Genomic DNA, 19,625 nt, shown 5'->3' with positions numbered 1-19,625 from the left:
GTGGTCCTCTTGGAGGAAATTAAGGCAGCACCCTGGTAAAGCTCTCCTGTCCCCTTTCCAACGAGCATGCTCCCATTACAATTATGGCTCATTTCACCCCTCTCTCTGCACCACCCACAGAGCTCGGACGAAGACCCATATGCAGGCTGGGGAGCCCGGCCTACTGACAGAAGAGGGTTGGACCTGATCCCTGGGAAGGGAGAACCCTGGCTATGGACAGTGAGAGCGGGAAGCAGAGCGCGCCGGCGGAGGAGGAGGAGGGGGAGAACCACATCTGCTCGGTGTGCGGGCTGAGCTTCACCCGCCTGGAGGAGGTGCAGGCCCACGCCCGCGAGCACGCCCGGCCGGAGACCTACCAGTGCGAGGTGTGTGGCGAGTCCTGGCTCTACCCGAGGCTGCTGGAGGCGCACCGGCGCATTCACACCGGCGAGACGCCCTTCACCTGCGCTGAGTGCGGCAAGGGCTTCACCCGCTCCGGCAACCTGCTGGCCCACCAGAGGGTCCACACCGGCGAGCGGCCCTTCCTCTGCACCCGCTGCGGCAAAGCCTTCAAGACGGCCCAGCACCTGAAGGAACACTTGCGGCTACATGCCTCGGCCCCCTCTCCTTGCCCCCGGTGTGGCAGAGACCCCAGAGGCAAGGAATGCCCCAACTGCGTGGGGCGGGTGAAGGGGTCTGCCGGGGACGGGGGGCGTCTCCACAGCTGTCCCGATTGCCGCAGGAGCTTCCGCAGCCCCCGGGACCTGGCCCAGCACCGGGGCGTCCACAGCGGCGAGCGTCCCCATGCCTGCCCCGTCTGCGGCAAGGGTTTCGCCCGCACCTCCGGCCTGCGGCGGCACCGGCTTGTCCACACCGGCGAGAAGCCCTTCACCTGCCCCATCTGCGGCAAGGGCTACACCCAGTCGTCCAGCCTGCTGGCCCACCGCACCGTCCACACCGGCGAGAGCCCCTACTCCTGCCCCGACTGCGGCAAGGGCTTCACTCGCCTCTCCCACCTCAGCCAGCACCGGCGGGTCCACACCGGTGAGCGGCCCTTCACCTGCCCCGAGTGCGGCAAGGGCTTCACCCACTCCTCCAGCCTCCTGCGGCACCAGCGGGTGCACACCGGCGAGCGGCCCTTCGCTTGCCCCGTCTGCGGCCTGGAGTTCTCGCAGTCATCCCACCTGCGGCGGCACCTGCCCGCCCACACCGGCCTGAAGCCCTTCGTCTGCGCCGAGTGCGGGAAGGGCTTCACCGAATCCTCCAACCTGCTGAGGCACCAGCAGATCCACACTCGGGACTGACCCGCCGACTGGGTGGGGCCGGAGACGTGGGGGTGGGGGGGTGCAGTTGCAGCTCCCTCTTCCCCCAGCCCCCAACGGTTAGAGATTCAGCGACAGGGGGCGCAGAAAAGGCTTTTCGGCCCAACTGATCCATCCTAATTTAGGTTCCAAATCTCCCCCCCCCCCGCCCCAATGGTTTGTAGCGCTCACCCACACGCTAAGGGGGGGGGCAGTTCACAGCAGATTGACCCACGACCCCGCACGTCATTGGGTCAGGGGTCACACAGCATGGCAGCTGGCCCTTTGTCCCAACAAACCTGTACAGAGTTGTTACCCCAATCCCCAACCTCTCTGAATCGCACCCACCTTTGGACAACCTGCTCCCCAACCTCCCATTTCTACAACCCCACCCCCGGCCTAGTTTTGCATCTGGGTGGGTAATGTACCTGCCTGCCCCACTCCCATAGGCAGCTCATTCCACATACGCACCACCCTCTGGGAGGAAATTGTGACCCTCTCGGTTTTTCTTCTCTCACCTGAAACCTGTGCCCTCACTTTTTGACTCTCCTTCCCTGCGGGGAGAAGACTGTGACCTTCCACCTTATCTGTGCCCCGTCAGACCCCCTCCAGCATCCTTGGCTCCAGGGAAAACAGTCGCAGCCTGTCCAGCCCTGGCAATACGATGTCATCAGTTTCAAGATAATTACGGTCGTCGGGTTGGGATTCCAAGCTGGGAGAAAACCGAGTTTTGATGCTATCTGCCAAGCGTGGATTGGGTCAGGTTGTCTTCTGGCCGAGGTGTACTTGGTACGTGGGAGGCCTTCAGAAGTGCAGTTTTGAGAGTACAGAGTTTGTATGTTCTTGTCAGGGTAAAAGGCAAGGGTAACATGTTTCGGGAACCTTGGCTTTCAAGAGATACTGAGGCCCTGTTTAAGGAAAAGGGGGTGTGTGGCAGGTAGGAGCAAGTGAGGTGCTTGAGCAGTGTAAGAAATGCAAGAGAACACTAAAGGAAATCGGAAAGACTAGAAGGCAAAAGGTTGCTCTACAGACAAGGTGAGGGAGAATCCTATGGGCTTCTACAGATATATTAAGACCAAAACGATAGCAGGGGACAAAATTGGTCCTGTGGAAGATCAGTGCTATCTATACGTGGAGCCGAAAAAGACGGGGAGGTCTTCAGTGGATTTTTTTTGCATCTGGTGTGAGCAGCAGTGAGGACATGGACCCATTATAGATTACAGAGGGGGGCGTGGTTTATGCTGTCATGAGGCAGACGAGGGTGGATAAATCCCCAGCACCTGACAGTGTGTCCCTTCAGTCCCTGTCGGAGGCAAGTGTAGAAACTGCAGGGGTATTTAAGACATCCTTAGCCACAGGTGAGCCGCTGGGGGAGCGGAGTATGACGAGTGTTGTTCCCTTGTTTAAGAAAGGCTCAAAGATTAAGCCAGGAAATTATAGGCCAGTGAGCCTGACTTCAGCAGTGGGTAAGTTATTGGAAAGTATTCTAAGGGACAGATATATTAATATTTGGGTAGACAGGGACTGATTAGGGATGGTCAACATGGCTCTGTGTGTGGAAGAGTGACTCTTAGCTTCAAGGGTTTTTCAAGGACGTTACCAGGAATATTGAAAGCAAGGCATGTTGTCTGCATGGAGATTAGCAAGGTCCCACAAGAAGTTTCAGCCGCTCAGCATTCACGATGAGGTGGAAGATTGGATTGGTGGGAGAAGCCAGAGAGTGATGGTAGGTGGTTGCCTCTCTGACTGGAGGCCTGTGACTAGCAGAGTGTCGCCGGGATCGGTACTGGGTGCATTGTTTGCCATCTGTATCAATGATCTGGATGATAATGTGGTTAACTGGATCAGCAAATTTGCAGTTGACACCAAGATTGGGTGTGTAGCAGACAGCGAGGAAGACGATCAGAGCTTGCAGTGGGTTCTGGACCAGCTGGAAAATGGGCTGAAAGGTGGCAGATGGAATTTAATGCAGACAAGTGTGAGGAATTACACTTTGTGGGGACAAACCAGGGTAGGACTTGGCACAGTGAATGATAGGGCACCGAGGAGTGCGGTAGAACAGGGGGATCTGGGAATGCAGATCCATAATTCCTTGAAAGTGGCGTCACAGGTAGATAGGGTTGTAAAGAAAGATTTTGGAATTCAGAAGTTAAAGTACTGAGTACAGGAGATGGGAAGTTATGTTGAAGTTAAATAAGGCATTGGTGAGGCTTAATTTGGAGTGTCGTGTGGAGCTTTGGTCACCTACCTACAGGAAAGATGTGAATAAAATTGAAAGAGTACAGAGAAAATTTACAAGGATTTTGCAGGGACTTGAGGACCTGAGTGATAGGGAAAGATTGAATACGTCGGGACTTCATTCCCTAGAACGTAGACGATCGAGGGGAGATTTGACAGAGGTATACAAAATTATGAGGGGTATTGAAAGGGTAAATGTAACCAGCTTTGTCCACTGGTGTTGGGTGGGACTACAACCAGAGGTCGCGGGTTAAGGGTGAAAGAGGAAACGTTTAAGGAGAACATGAGGGGAAACTTCTTCACTCAGAGGGTTGTGAGAGAGTGGAACGAGCTGCCAGTGGGAGTTGCGGAGGCAGGTTCGATTTCAAGAAATTTGGATAGGGGCTGCGGTCTGGGTGCAGGTTAATGGGGCTGGCCAGTTAAATAGTTCAGCATGGAATAGATGGGCTGAAGAGCCTGTTTCTGTGCCATGACTGACTATAACATGCCACATGCGTCATGCCTTTCAGGACATCGTGCACTGTTTCCTCCCAGGATTCTGACCTCTACCCGATTAAAAAGAACACCTTCTTTCTGGACCGTAAGACCATAAGACATAGACATTCGGACATCGAGTTTGCTGCAGCAGTCGACTGTTTTCCTTCTCAGCCCCGTTCTCACCTTACTAAGTGAGAACCTTTCCGCCTCTGCTGTAAATACACTTGGAGTCCACGGGCATTTGCGGCAATGAATTCCAAAGATTTACCACCTTTTGGCTTTAACTCCATTCTGGACCCCTTTTAACTCCTTTAGCTCCAGATGAGAGGGGCAAAAGTCCCTGCTGATCGTTGCCCACTGCCTCACGCCGATCCCACTGTTTGAGAGTCTCTGCACATTCTCACCGACACCTCCTGCACCCCCTTAACCCAAATTTGGCTCCTGACCGTCCTCCCGCCACATTCCTCTCCATCCCCACCCTGTCCAGACCCCTCCGGATCTCCCACTGCTTCCTGTTGCCCGTACAGAAAACCTTTGGACTGTTCCTCACGCACCAGCGTCCTTCCTTAAATAGCCGGACCGTGCATGGTACACTGGGGATGCCTGCAAACCGCTGACACCCGGGTTCGATCCTGACTTCCACTGCTGCCCTTGCGCACGTGTGTGTGTGTGTCTGCGCCTCTGTGTGTTCGGTTGTGTCCCAAAGCTCCCTAAGCGACGGGTTGGTCCAGCCCACTGATCGCCATTCAGTTCAGAAGTCGGGAAGCTGTGTTGAAGCCTTTGATACACCACTTCTGGAGTATTGCATTCAGTTCTGGCCACCCCGTTACATAAAGGGGGCTTTGGGGAAAGCAGAAGAGGTTTGCCGGGGTTCTTCCTGCATCAGGGAGAGGATGGACAAAATTGGGTTGTTTCCTCTGAGGCACGTGGCCAAGTGGTTAAGGCATTTGACTAGCAACCTGAAGGTCGTGAGTTGGAGCCCCAGCCGAGGCAGCGTGTTGTGTCCTTGAGCAAGGCACTAAACCACACATTGCTCTGCGACGACACCGGTGCCAAGCTGTATGGGTCCTAATGCCCTTCCCTTGGACAACATCGGTGTCATGGAGAGGGGAGACTTGCAGCATGGGCAACTGCCGGTCTTCCATACAACCTCGCCCAGGCCTGTGCCCTGGAGAGTGAAGACTTTCCAGGCACAGATCCGTGGTCTGGCAAGATGAACGGATGCCTCTCTCTGGAGCGGTGGAAACTAAAGTGAGACCTGATAGATGTTTATATCGTGTTGAGGGGCACAGATAGAGTAGACAGCCAGCATCTTTTCCCCGTGGTTGAAACATTTAATACCAGAGGGCGTGCACTTGTGTTGAGAGGGGAAGAGTTAGAGAGCAGATGTGCAGTGTGAGGTGATGGGCCCCTGGGCTGGTGGTGAAGACAAATAAAGCAGAAGGTTCCTACGTGGACAGGGCACCGACATCGTGGAGGTAGGAGGGTTAGAGAGCCATTACCTTAATTAGTTCAGTACAAGAGGGTGCGTGAAAGGTCTTGTTCGTCTGCTGTGTGCGTGAGTGGTGTTGGCATGTTCTGCCCGTCACCTTGTGGTTTCTCACCCCGTCCCCCATCCCAGTGATATTTGGGGTCAGTGGGTTAACAGGCTGCTGTGAACTGCCCCCCACCCCTCTCCCCTCTATGTGGGTGAGGGGAGGGGAGGGAGAGAGCTGATGGGAGCCTCGGTTGGGGGCGTGGACCCTACACTCTTTCTGCCCAACCCACGTCTCCCTATCGCCCTCTCACACCCTGACATCTCCAGTTCAAGCACGATCCCCACCACCCCACGAGGAGCTCCCCCCTGACCTACCCCTGTGTGAATCGCTCGACTACCTGCCCAGTGGGAGGCGTTTCGAAGAGCTTTACAGGAACACCCCCCCCCCCCACAGTGGAGTGGAAGCAGAGGCTCTCGCCGAAGGCAACAGAAGACTGAACCGAGGGAGGAAGCCTTTTTTCTCTGCCCCTGACTGCCCTCTTCCTGTCCACTCGTGACTGGGTCCATCCCTGAGAATGGAATCATTGAGTCACTGCTCCTAACCGGGGGGTGGGAGGGCAGGGAGAGAGAGAGAGACACGACAAGAGACACTCCAGCTACATCCAGGCGGAGAGGAACCGGTTTTCGCTCGCCTGAGACCCCCTGCTCCGGGATGGAGGGAACAGCTCCGTGAAATATCGGCTGGGACGCTCTGGCAGGTAAGGGAAACCCTCCGAAGGTTCAATGTTTGTTGGGCAGGTACATCGATAGGGACACGGGCCAGATGCAGGGCAATTGGAAGTTGAGGTGCTCGGTCCACGCATGCACGGTTGCAATGAAAAGCTTACATGCAGCAGCATCGCAAGAGAAATCTAATTTATGCACAGTTTTTACAAGAGAGAATGCAATTGGAAGAAAGCTGATTGCCGTGCAGAAACCCTGGTATCGCTGCAGTGAGGTGGCGATCAGGGATGGTACAAGAACTGGGAGGTTGAAGGGAAGTAGCTGTTCCTGTACCTGGCGGTGTGGGACTTTGGGCTTCTGCACCTCCTGCCCGCTTGCAGCTGGGAAAAGATGGCACAGCCTGGACGCTGGGGGATCCCTGGTGGCGGTTGGTGCCGTCTAGACGCAGCGCCTCCTAGTGGACACTCCCGGCGATGGGGAGGGACGAGTCCGCGGCTCTCTGCGGCTGCTGTCGTGGATCTTTACGCAGCCGGTCAGGGCTCTCCCAACAGGAGCTCGGGAAAATCTGCGGACCCTGGAAATCCAGAGCCAGACACGTAAAGTGCTGGAGGACTTGGCGGGTCAGGCAGCAACTTTGGAATAGAGGAAACAGCGGGCATTTTGGGGTTGAGACCCTTCATCAGGACTGGCAAGGCGGGGGGGAGAGTCAGAGTAAGAAGGTGGGGGTAGGGGAGGAAGAAGTACCCAATTGGCAGGTGATCGTTGAGACCGGGAGCGCGGGAGGGGTGAAGTAAAGAGCTGGGAAGTTGGTGGAAGAGATGAGGGGAATCCGATAGGAGGGGACAGAAGACTTTCCAACAGGATTCCTGTCAAAGTTTGTTAGTGTTTGTTGGTGACAAGCCATTAAAATTACCATAAATTCCAATTAGCATATATAAAATATAGTTGAAAGGGGGAGTAGCATTCAAATATGTGATGGCAGAGAAGATGAAGCTGTTCCTGAACCATTGACTGTGTGCCTTCAGGCTCCTGTACCTTCTCGTTGGTAGTAATGAGAAGAGGACGTGTCCCAGATAGTGAGAGTCCGTAGTGATGGCTGCCAATTCTAGGCACCACCTTTTGAAGATGTCCTCTATGGTGGAGCGTATTGGAGATGTCAGGGTGTGACAGGGAGACGGGTGGGCAGAAAGAGTGCAGGATCCGCACCCCAACCGAGGCTCCCATCAGCTCCCGTCCTCCCCTCACCCACGTAGAGGGGAGAGGGGTGGGGACAGTTCCATATCTGGACCACCGTTTGGGTGAAGGAGTTGCCCCTCGGGCTCCTGCTAAGTGCCTGCTCTCTCATCTCAAGCCCGTGCCCTTCGGTTTTGTGCTCTACCACCTGCACCTTCTGCGTAACCTTCACCCCCTTTTCTCTCTGCCCCCTCCTCGGCCCGAGTGCCCGTCACCAGCTTGAACCCCTCCACCGGTTCCGCCTGGCCGGCTGCCTTCCCCGTGCCCTCCCGGAGGTTGGATTATCCAGGGTTGAGCCCGATGTTCCCAGAAGCTTGGCGATGGTGGGGGAGGGTGCGGGCCTTGTCGGAAATGGACAGGAGGGCTGTCAGGACCAGATACGGCACAGACGTTGTCTGGAGCACTGGCTCCAGACTCCACGTCACCTGTGATTGACTGTGTGACACCCCCCTCCTCACCCCAATTCCGACTCGCCTGTTCCCAGAAAGAACTAAGTGGTGAGTTGTTTCACCCCGGGGTAGGGCACGGCTTTGAGGAGAGGAGGAAGTGGGGGGGGGTGTTTTACTGAGACAGAGACATTGTGAAGTCTGTGGAAGTGCGGCTGGTTTCTGTGAGGTGCTGAGCTGCGTGCACAACTCTGTGGTCCCTGTGGTCACAGGCAGAGCAGATGCCGTGCCAGCCTGTGAACTGCTGGATGGAATGCTCCCTATGGCAAATCTGTAAAAAATTAAAATCGAAAGGGTGGACGGGGCACGGAAGTAACTTTACCCTCCAGAGAAGTAGAGGTGTTGACGTGGTTGGATCAGGACTGCCTGCTGGTGCTGTTCACAGCTGAGAACTTGAACCTGTATTCATTCTCCCTGGAGGCGTATCCTATCGATGTGTATAAAATCACAAGGGTCATACATGGGGTAGATTGTCAGTCTCCCAAGTGAACCATCGAAAGAGCACAGAAACAGGCCCTTCAGCCCATCTAGCCCATGCCGAACCATTTAAACTGCCCACTCCCATCGACCTGCACCATAACCCTCCATAGCCCTATCATCCATGTGCCTATCCAAACTTCTCTTGTTGAAACTGAGCTCACACTGCACTACTTCCACAGTCTCGAGACCCTCTGAGTGAAGAGGATCCCCCTCATGTTCCTCTAAGCATTTCACCTTTCACCCTTAACCCATAACCTCTAGTTCTCGTTTCACCCAGCCTCAGTGGGAAAAGCCTGCTTGCACTTACTCTATCTATAGCCCTCATACATTTGTATGTCCCTATCAAATCTCCCCTCAATCTTCTGTGTTCCAAGTCCTAACCTATTCAATCTTTCCCTATAACTCAGATCCTCCAGTCCTGGCAACATCCTTGTAAATGGTCTCTGTACTCTTTCAATGTTACTTACATCTTCCCTTTAGGTAGGTGATCAATACTGCGCACAATACTCCAAATTACGCCTCACCAACATCTTGTACAACTTCTGAAACTAAGGGCACAGGTTTGAGGGGAGAGTTTTTAAAGGGGGCCTGAGGGATTAGGTTTTCACGCAGGGGATGTGGCGTATCTGTACCGAGCGAGGGTGGAAGAGGAGGTGGCAATGACAATGACAATTAGCTTGAACAGAACGCTGCAGAGGAATATGGGCAAATAGGATTACAGCACCGACCAGCTGGGCCGGAGGGCCTGTTTCTGTGCTGTAAAGGGTGCAAAATGTTTTACGGGGACAAACGGGATAGGTGTGGGGTTTAGCTCAGACTCAGAATCGACGGTCACCCAGGGTCGCAGTGACCGAGGTAAGACCAAAGCAAGGGTCTGGGATCGACGTCCAGCACTGTCAGTGAACAGAGAAAGAGTGGTATTCAGCAGGTAGCATTTAATCTAGCCAAGTGTGCGCTGTTGCACTATGGAGGGTCAAATATCAAGGCTCAGTACATTGCCAATGGCAGCACTGGTAAGATAAGGAACTGCTCCAGCGAGAGGTTGGACTGGTGAGGATTAGAGTGTGGCATAGAGGTGTACAAAACCATGAGGGGCAGAGATCAGGTAAATTACGCACAGTGTTCCCTCCCCAGGATGGGGAATCGGGAACTAGAGGGCACGAGTTTAAGGTGAGAGGGGAATTTAATAGGAACCCAAGGGGGAGCTTTTTCCAACTAGAGGGTGGTATGTACGTGGAATGCCATCAGACAAAATGCCGGAGGAACTCAGCAGGTCAGGCAGCATCTAAGGAGAGGAATAAACAGCCGACATTTCGGGCTGACGCCCTTCTCCAGGTGTGGAGAGAAAGGGGGAAGAAGCCAGAATGTGGGGGAGGGGGAGGTAAGTGGGTGGGGGGGGGGCTTCTCACTTCATCCCACCTTCCCCCATCCAACTGTTCATCCTCCTCAATAGACGCTCCCTGCCCTGTTGAGTTCCTCCAGCACTTTGCGTTTGTTCCTCTGGATTTCCGGCATCCCGAGATGCCGTGCAGACCAGGACAATGATCCTCGCCGCCCAGCGGCCCTCCGATTTATCCCTGGCCTAATCAGGGGGCAGTTTTACAGTGACTAAATTAACCTGGCCGCTAGTACGTCCTTGCACCAGGGGAAGGAGGGAAGGAAACTGGGGAAATCCCAGGCGGTCACGGGGAGAACTCGCGGACAGCGGAGGGAATCGAACCCGGGTCGCTAACCACTACGCTGTCTCTTGTGTCTGTGTGGAATGATTTACCAGAAGAAGCAACTCAGGTGGGGATTTTGACAACGTTGTAAAAACCATTTGGATAGGAAAGGCTCAGAGGAATATGGACCAACACAGGCTAATGGGGACCGGCTTAGATGGGAATCTTGGTTTTCCTGGACCATTTGGGCCAAAGGACCTGTTTCGTGCTGTGAGTATGTGATACTATCGAACTCAGAACAGTACAGCACGGGAACAGGCACTTCAGCCCACAGCGTTGTGTCGAAGCAGCTAAAAAGTAATTTAAAAAAAAACCCAAACACTAATCCCTCCCACCTACACCATGTCCATATCCCTCCATATTCCTCACATCCACGTGCCTATCTAAACGTCTCTTAAAAGTCTCTGATGTGTTTACCAGGCATCCACCATTCTCTGAGTAAAAAATGTACCCCTCACATCCCCTTTGAACCTACCCCCTCTCACCATCAATGCATGCCCTCTGGTATTCGACATTTCTACCCTGGTAAGGAAGATACTCTCTCTACTCTATCTCTGCCGCCTGTAACGTTGTGAACCTCAATCAACTCTCCCCTCAGTCTCTGCTGCTCCAGAGGAAACCCAAGTTTGTCCAGCCTCTGATGATAGCACATGCCCTCCAAACCAGACAGCATCTTGGTAAACCAGTTCTGCACCCTCTCCAAAGCCTTGACGTCCGTCCTGTAGTGGGACGACCAGAACCGTACGCAATACTCCAGCTGCGGCCGAACCAGAGTTTTATAAAGTTGCAACGTAACCCTTCACACTTAACAGTGCTGTTCCACGGAGGGATCTTGGGGTTCGAGCCCGTGGCAGCACAGGTTGATAGGGTGTTGTACAGGCCGGACAGCATGCTTGCCTGCGTCACTTGGGCCGCTGTGTAGAAAATCAGAAAGTTATGTTGCCGCTGTATAAAACTCTGGATTGGCAGCACCTGTGGTTGTGGTCGCCCCGTTACAGGCGCACATGGGGTCTTCAGAGAGGGTGTAGAAGAGGTTCACCAGGATGCTGCCCGGATTCAAAGGTACAAGCTATAAGGAGAGGTTGGACAAACATGAATTGTTTGCTCTGGGGCGGTTGAGGCTGAGGGGAGACCTGATATAGGTTTCTAAGATTGAGAAGCAAAGTTGGGAGTAGACAGTATCTTTTCCCCCCCGGGTGGAAATGTTTAATACCAGAGCACAGGCATTTGAGGGAGGGGGTAAGTTCAAGGAAATTGGGGGTGGGGGGGGAAGTATTTTACACATAGGGCGGTGGTGGTGCCTGGAATATTTAGGGGCAGGGATGGGCTAGATCGTGTAACATGTCCTGTACCGACAGGGTTCATGGTTGGGACAAGGTCTAGAGCATTCAGAGAAGGTCTTTCTCCTTCCCAGAGGCTGGCCGGAATCTGGAGCACACTGCCTGAAGGGGGTGGTGGAGCTGAGACTCTTGCGAACTTGAAGAAGAGATCGGCGTACTTGACGCTACGGACTCCATACGTCCGCCTGCCCCCCGGAAGCTGACTGGGACAGACTTGATAAGCCTGCAGCCTGCTGGAGAAGGTACAGGGGTAGAAGACCTGCTGAGGCTGCCGGCCAGCACTGGGACTGGACCCGGTCCCATCGTGAAGCTATTGGGACACTCAGATGCTCCTGGTGATAAGTCGTCACAACCACGCAGCTATTTGGGACAGGGCGCTTGGCTCTTCAGTAATTCTTGTCCAGGACACAGCCATTCACTCTGGGAGCTGACCCTTCCCCTCCCGCTCTTCCCCATTCCCACCCCCTGGAACTCTTATGGTGACCTAAACTTCTGCAGATGCTGGCAATCTAGAACAATGACTGAAAAATTCTGGAAAATCTCCGCCAGATTTAGCTGGTTTAGAGACCGAGAGCAATACGGCATCGATCACAAATCGAGTTCATCATCACTCTCCTAATGATGTTAAGTTTATTGTTTTGCGGCAGCTGTACAGTGAAAAGATAGAAAATGACTATAAATTTGAAGAATAAATTAATAGTGCGAAAAGAAAAGCGATGATGTAGAAGTGTCCGTGGGTTTGTGGACCGTTCGGAGGGCAAGATGCTGTTCCTGAATTGATGAGTGTTGGCCTTCAGGCTCTTCTCACAGTAGCAACTAGGGGGGAAAAAAGCATGTCCCGGAGGTGGGGGTCCTCAGTGATGGATTCTGCCTTCTTGAAGATGCCCTCGATGGTGGGGAGGGTTTTCCCTGTGATGGGGCTACAACCCTGTGCAGAGTTTCTAAGTTTTTGGTGATACGCCAAATATCCTCAAGCTCCTGACAGCCTCTCACTTTAGATTAGATTCAACTTTATTGTCATTGTGCCAAGTACAGATACAAAGCCAATGAAATGCATTTAGCATCTGACCAGAAGTACAAAAGAGTAGTGTTATTTACAAAATAACTGTGAATAAAAAAAAGTGCTACAGCACACAAATATAAAAGTACTGAGACAGTACAATACGGGTGCAATACCGCTTAGCGCTGTGATGAGAGGTTCAGCAGGGTCACAGCCTCAGGGAAAAAGCTCTTCCTGTGCCTGCTGGTGTGGGAGCGGAGGCTCCTGTAGCGCCTACCGGATGGGAGGAGAGTAAAAAGTCCATGGTTAGGGTGCGATGCATCCATCATAATTACTCAGTACCTTGGGCCCAGAATAGATGTTCTCACCCAGGGACTTGAAGCTGCTAACCCCTTCACCACTGACCCCTCCACAAGGATGGTGTGTCTTCTCCCAACTTCCCCTTGCCGAAATCCAGAATTAATTCACACAGTCATGGGTGTTGAGAGAGTAGAGCAGTGGGCTAAGCACACACCCCTGAGGTGTGCCTGTGTTGATTGTCAGCGAGGAGACTGAGGTTTCCCACTGAGGAACTGGAAGATCCATTTGCAGAAGACCAGGATTTGAAGCTTGGTTGTTAATACTGAGGGGACAATGGCGTTAAAGGCCAAGCTGTAATTGATGAGCAGCAGACTGACATATCTCAGGTACCTAATAAAGTGGCTACCGAGTGCGTATTTGTGGCTTCAGTAGCTTTAGCCCTTCCACTTCAAGGTTTAAGGTACTGCACGTTCGGAGATGCTCCTGTGCACACCACTGTTGTAACACATGGTCATTTGAGTTACTGCGGCCTTCCTGTTAGCTTGAACTAGTCTGGCCAGATGGAAACCTGCGGCAGGGGTGGGGCGTGGGTGAGCTCCATCATCGCTGGTTATCTGGCCACCATTCTTTTTTTTATTTTTTATTTTTTGCACCATTCGCTCTACTCTAGGAACACACATCAAAGTTGCTGGTGAACGCAGCAGGCCAGGCAGCATCTCTAGTCGACGTTTTGGGCCGAGGCCCTTCGCCAGGACTAACTGAAAGAAGGGCTAGTAAGACATTTGAGAGTGGGAGGGGGGAGATCCAAAATGATAGGAGAAGACAGGAGGGGTACTGTAGGGACAGTTCTGCGTGAAAATCCCAGGAGATCAGCAGTTTCTGAGATTCTCAAAGCACCCCGTCTGGCACCAGCAATCATTCCACGGTCAAAGGCGCCTAGATAGCATTTCTTCCCCATTCTGATGTCTGGTCTGAACAACAGCAGAACCTGTTTGACCATGCCTGCGTGCTTTTTGAGTTGCTGCAGCTGCATTAAGGAGCAGGTGTACCTAATAAAGTGGCCGCTAAGTGTCTGACTTGGTTGGCCGGGTGCGGAGCAGAGAGCCGGTGTTTAGTCCCAACAACTGTGGTTCCCGGCCAGCTAGTCTCAATTCCGCGGGGGCAGTGTAAGTGAGCGGCTGATGGTCAGCATGGGCCGAAGGAACTCCCACACTAGAGCCCGGCGGGGGTCGGAGTTTCTCCGGCACCTCATACCGCAGGATGGATGGAGGAGGCTGAGCGCCGCCCAATTCGGGGGGCGACTACTTCCCGCGAGTTCCAGTCAGCAAGTGCGGCGCTCCTGACACGGGTCAGCAGCCTTTCATCAGGAGCGTCCATCGCATCGGAGAGTGTCCTCCATCGGGGATTTGGTGCCCGAGTCCGCCAACTCTTCGTCGGTCCCGGGCGGGTCGAATGCGGAAGCCGCAGCATCGAGGGTCGCAGGGGTCGCGTTAACTTGCGCGGCGGCGATGCGGTACTGTACCCGATTATCAGGTAGGTCTTGCCCCGCCGCCGGCCGCCGGTGGAGGGGCCGTGATTCCCGGGGCGGAATGCAACACCCCCCCACCCCCCCGCTTCCCGGTCTGGCGGGCCTGTAGTGGGGGGGGGCGGGTTCGACGGTACACTAGTTTGTGCGCGTGCGCCCTCGCCGGACCTCTGCCGGCAAACTGCGGCGCCGTGATTTACGAGCATGCGTAGTGGGGAAAGCCGTGAGGTGACGGCAGCGCTCCAGCTCTTGAGTATGCGCAGAGATGACTTAGATGAGGTTGGGGCCGTCAGTGCTCGCCCGGGGTTGTAGAATTAAAGAATTAAAGACCTAAAGGGCTCATTGTGAAGTGTGGGGGGGGCGGGGGGAAGAGAGGGAGAATTACTAAGTGCCCAAGAGGAAACCACCTTTTTCCACCCAGACACGAGGAAATCTGCAGATGCTGGAAATTCAAGCAACACACACAAAAACTGCTGGTGAACACAGCAGGCCAGGCAGCATCTATAGCAAGAGGTACAGTCGACGTTTCGGGCCGAGACCCTTCGTCAGGACACCAGAGTGCTGACGAAGGGTCTCGGCCCGAAACGTCGGCTGTACCTCTTTCCCTAGATGCTGCCCGGCCTGCTGTGTTCACCAGCATTTTTGTTTTGTTTTCCACCCAGAGGTTGGTTGAAGCAGGTACACGGATAGGAAAGCTTTAGAACAGGGGTTCCCAGCCCGGGGAGTACAGACTCCCCGGTTAATGGTAACGGTCCATGGCATAAAAAAGTTGGGAACCCCTGGTTTAGAGGGATACAGGCCAGCTGGAGAGCTAACATGGGAATCTTGGTCACAATCGTCTGCTTTAATGTGTACTGAACTGTGCATTGTCCATTGCAGTGCTCCTAAATCTTCGTTCTGCCGTCTCATCCCTCTCTATACTCCCCCTGCAGGAGAGTGGACTCCAGGGAAGCCTCGCCCTCACAGAATAACTGCACCCCGTCCGCGGCCTGAACGGCCACACCTGAGTCCAGGGCTTAGGGCATGGAGAAGCACCACGTGTGCGGCAAGGCCTGGCTCTCGCCGTGCCCGCCCACTCCTGCGGCCCGCTGGAGCACTGGCGAATGCACGCCAGTGAGCGGCCTTTCCAGTGCTGCGTCTGCCCCAGAAGCTCCAGGAGTTTCCGGGTGTGCACACCAGTGCGAGGCCCTTCACTTGTCCCGTCTGCTGCAAGGGCTTCACCCAGTCCTTCAGCCTGCTCCGACACCACCAACTAACTGGTTATTTACTTACCATCGTTAATTTAGAAATACGGCACAGAGCAAGCCAGTGATCTGCCCCGCCCGGCCACCCACCTATTTAACCCTGGCCTCCTCACAGGACAATCGATAATCGATAATGACGATTAACCGGTATGACTTTGGACTGCGGGGAGGAATCTCGGTCTCGGAGAATTGCTCACAGACGGCGCCGGAATCGAACTCGGAACTCCGATGGCCCGAGCTGGAACGGGGTCATGCTGCCGTAGCTTCCCATCAATCTCAGCGGGGGTGGGGGCGGGGTGGCTCCTTTTCCCAACGGAGGCAGTGGTATTGGTGTCGGTGGGGAGCAGATTCCGAGCCCATCCCAAAAGCACCAGCTCGGGATCAACGCCACAGCCGTCTCCTGTAACTTCCTTCCAGCACTGAAACGGGCTCTTCGGCCCGTCGAGTGGGTACTGGCCATCGCCACTGAGGAACAGGAGTCTTCCCGGGCTGCCCCTTCAGTATGGCCGTGGCTGACCTACACTGGCCTTGCCTCCCGCACCAGCACCCCCCCCCATTAATTCCTCTATCTTACTCATTAAACTACTCTAATGAACTCAAATCTATTTCTAATGTGGACTTTGTGACGGTGCAGGTGAACCATCCCCCCTCTGCACATACGTGGCTCCTCCATACAGAGGGTTACGTGTAGCAAGTTCCTGCAAGTTCACATCACGGGTGACCTGACCTCAGTATCACCTCCCTGAATGAGAAGGCATAGCATTGCCTCCAATTCCGGAGGAGATTGAAGCAAGCTAGGCCCCGCCTCTCTTTCCTCCCGCCCCCCCCCCACCTTAACTGTGTTTTACAGGAGCACAAGTTGCACCTCCACCTGGTGCAGGAGTGGCAGACTGGAATTCCCTACAATGAACTGTGAGGATCACAGGGGTCTCTCTACCACTCATCCGGGGAATTTATCAGGAGCTCTGTGTACACGGGGCCCTTAGTATTATCAAGGATCCCATCCATCCAGCATCCTCTCTGACTTTCTCCCATCAGGCAGGAGACTCCGATGCATAAAGACAAGAACGGTCAGGGTGGGGAACAGTTTCTTCCTCAGGCCATTCGGCTTCTGAGCTCCCGGCCGCATCGCATCCAAAGTCTCACCGGATAATTTGGAATGTATCCTTCAGTTTATGCACTTCACTTTGTTTCTTTTTCCGTAATTTATTTGTAGAGTTATTTCTTACTTTCCTAGGTTATCGTGTCTTACTGTGCTTTACACTCAGGTCTGGAGAAACGTGGTCTCGTTTGATGATATTCATGTATACAGTTCAATGACAATAAACTTGACTTGCCATTGAAGAAAGTTACCAAAAATTGCGAGCTCTGTTCCAAATCTACAGTATATGACGAATTTCTACTATTTTCTTAGAATTTTCTGTTCAAGTAGCTGATAGTCACATCAGGTACGATAGACTGACCCCTCTGAACATTGGAAAGACGGCATTTACCCACTTTGTGCTGCCTGTCCTACACTGGGATCCCCTGCTTGTGCGATCCATGGGAGACTCACCTCTCACACCACCACTACCTCCCTCAGTCGCAGGACTCTGCAGAGAGTGGTGCGGACAGCCCAGCGCATCTGTAGATGTGAACTTCCCACTACTCAGGACATTTACAAAGACAGGTGTGTAAAAAGGGCCTGAAGGATCACTGGGGACCCAAGTCACCCCAACCACGATCTATTCCAGCTGCTACCATCTGGTAAACAGTACCCCAGCATAAAAGCCAGAACCAACAGGCTCCGGGACAGCTTCTTCCACCAGGCCATCAGACTGATTAACTCACGCTGATCGGAGTGTATTTCTATGTTACATTGACTGTCCTATTTATCATAGATTACTACAAATTACAAATTGCACATTCAGAGGGAGACATAACGAAAAGATTTTTACTCCTCATGTATGTAAAGGATGTAACAAAATAAAGTCAATTCAATTCAGTAATTACAGGGGGATTTTAATCAGCTGGGTGGCAAACAGACTTTACTTCATATCAGCCCGAGATGTCGTGCTTGGAAAGTCATATCCAGGGTAGGAGTGACGGTGGGGCCTATCCAGGGTAGGAGTGACGGTGGGGCCTATCCAGGGTAGGAGTGACGGTGGGGCCTGTGGAGTGTTGCCGAACTGAAAACCTAGACCAGGGCAAGCCCAGGGGTGGAAGACTGAGAACCTCCCCCGAGAGTGGGGTCACAGGTCGGCAGGGCGAAGAAGGCATTTGGCACGCTGGCTTCCATCTGTCAAAGGCAGTGGGTGTAAAAGCTGGAGGTTATGGCGTGACCGAGGTGGCACTTGGAGCACGGTATTTGGTTTTGGTCGCCCCGCTGTGGGACAGTTAACTCCTTTGAAAGCTGATATTATAAAGCAGGGAGAAGATTTACTGCGGTGCTGCTGGGGCCCCAGGGGTTGAGTTATAGGGAGAGGTTGGACTTTGTTGGGGCGTAGGACACCGAGAGGTGATGTAGAGGCAAAGACAGGATAAATACACTCAGTCTGTCCCATTGGTGAAAACATCCCAACAATTCAACCCCTGGCGCACCCAAGTGGAGATGATGCTTCCCAGTGTTGGGGAGTCAAGACCTGGCAAGCAGAGGTGTAAGGTGAGGGGGGACAGATTTAACGGGAAACTGAAAGGCATCTTTTATTTAGAGACACGACATGGTCACCTCTGGCCCAAGAAGTCTGCGCTGCCCAATTAGTGGCCTCGTCTACGTGAACAATTAACCTGCAAACCCGTGCGTCCTTGGGATGTGGGAGGAAATGCGGCACCTGGAGGAAACCAGGGCGGTCACGGCGAGAGCGTGCAGACTCCTCGTCGACAGCGGTGGGATCGAACCCGGGCCACTGGCGCTGTCACCGTGTCTCGCTAACCGTTACTCTCGCGTGCAGTGTCTGTGCGGAATCGACTGCCAGAGGACATGGGGTTGAGGCAGGTACGTTAACACTTAAAGGATGCTCGGACAGGTGCAGGGGTGAAGAAGGCTCGCAAGGATGCAGGCCAAACGCTGCTGCCAAGTTAACAAATTTCACGACACGTGCTGGTGACAACAGACCTGATTCTGAAATGCATACAGATGGGACTGGGTTGGATGGGGATCTTGGTCAGTATGAGCTAGATGGGCTGAAGGGCCTCTTTCTGCTCTGTATGATCTTATGATCCATCCTCCACCACTCTCTGGAAAGGGACATTTTTTTCCCCAGATTTGCTTTAGATAAATGGGTCCTTACCCATTGGTGAAAACGTCCCCAGTGGACATGATGTGCTTGATTAAGGTCCCCCCCTGCAATCTTCCTAAACTGTGCAGCCCCTCTTAGTAGGTCAACTGAGACGTACGGTCCACCTCTGCCAATCCCATTTCAGTCTCCCCACATTTCCAGGCCCTACAGCCCTCGACAGAGGCAGTCAGATCGAAGCAGTCTGTATGGGTTTGATGCACGGACCAGACTCACTGGTTGGAGGGGCTGTTGTAACAATGCCTGCCTGCCTGTCGGGTCACACAGCTGCCGATCCCAGCCGGTGGCTTTCCCAGGAGAAAGGCTTCCAGCGGCTGATTTATCCAGGGACCTGAGCCAAGTTACGAGTGGTTGTGTTTGGGGCTCGGGGCACAGCTTTGTGGAAGCTTGGCCTGGCCCGGAATTGGACAGAGAGGGTGGATGCAATGACCAGCAAGGCTCTCTGTTTCTGGAGGGTGGGGTGTAAAGATAACTGGCTCCTCTGTCTCACTCTGTTAAAAGTGGTTTACCTCTTCATGTTGTCACTTGGTCAGGACTAGGCTGGATCCTTGGATGGAATAAAAATGCTTTTGCCAATTGTGTGTGTGTGTGTGTTTGATCATGGATGTGATTGATAGCAGGGAGAGACCATGACGGACCATGGCAGTGGATGTTCCTAGTGATTCCCCCAGCTCGCAGACTTGGAACCGCACAGAAACAGGCCCTTCGGCCCATCTAGTCCATGCTGACCCTTTAAAACTGCCTGGGCCCATCGGCCTGCTCCCGGACCATCGCCCTCCATAAACCTTGCATCCATGTACCGATCCAAATTTCCCTTAAGTGTTGAAATCGGACCCACACCCACCACTTCCACTGGCAGCTCGCTC

General features: G+C 53.6%; 1 protein-coding gene across 1 annotated transcript in view; it reads left to right on the top strand.

Moving 5' to 3' along the window:
* LOC134353210 (zinc finger protein 850-like) overlaps positions 1-13,472 on the top strand; it is a 53,761-nt gene extending 40,289 nt beyond the window's left edge. Inside the window, exons 11-12 of the mRNA XM_063061227.1 lie at positions 171-6,230; positions 11,490-13,472. Of these exons, the coding sequence (XP_062917297.1) occupies positions 171-1,283 (1,113 nt within the window). The 3' untranslated portion in view covers positions 1,284-6,230; positions 11,490-13,472. The remainder of the gene's footprint in view (positions 1-170; positions 6,231-11,489) is intronic.
* The last annotated feature ends 6,153 nt before the right edge of the window (positions 13,473-19,625 follow it).

Source organism: Mobula hypostoma, chromosome 10 (genome assembly GCF_963921235.1).
Source record: "Mobula hypostoma chromosome 10, sMobHyp1.1, whole genome shotgun sequence".
Lineage (NCBI taxonomy): Eukaryota > Metazoa > Chordata > Chondrichthyes > Myliobatiformes > Myliobatidae > Mobula > Mobula hypostoma.
Note: the sequence above shows the minus strand (reverse complement) of the source record. Positions and strands in the feature narration are given on the sequence as shown.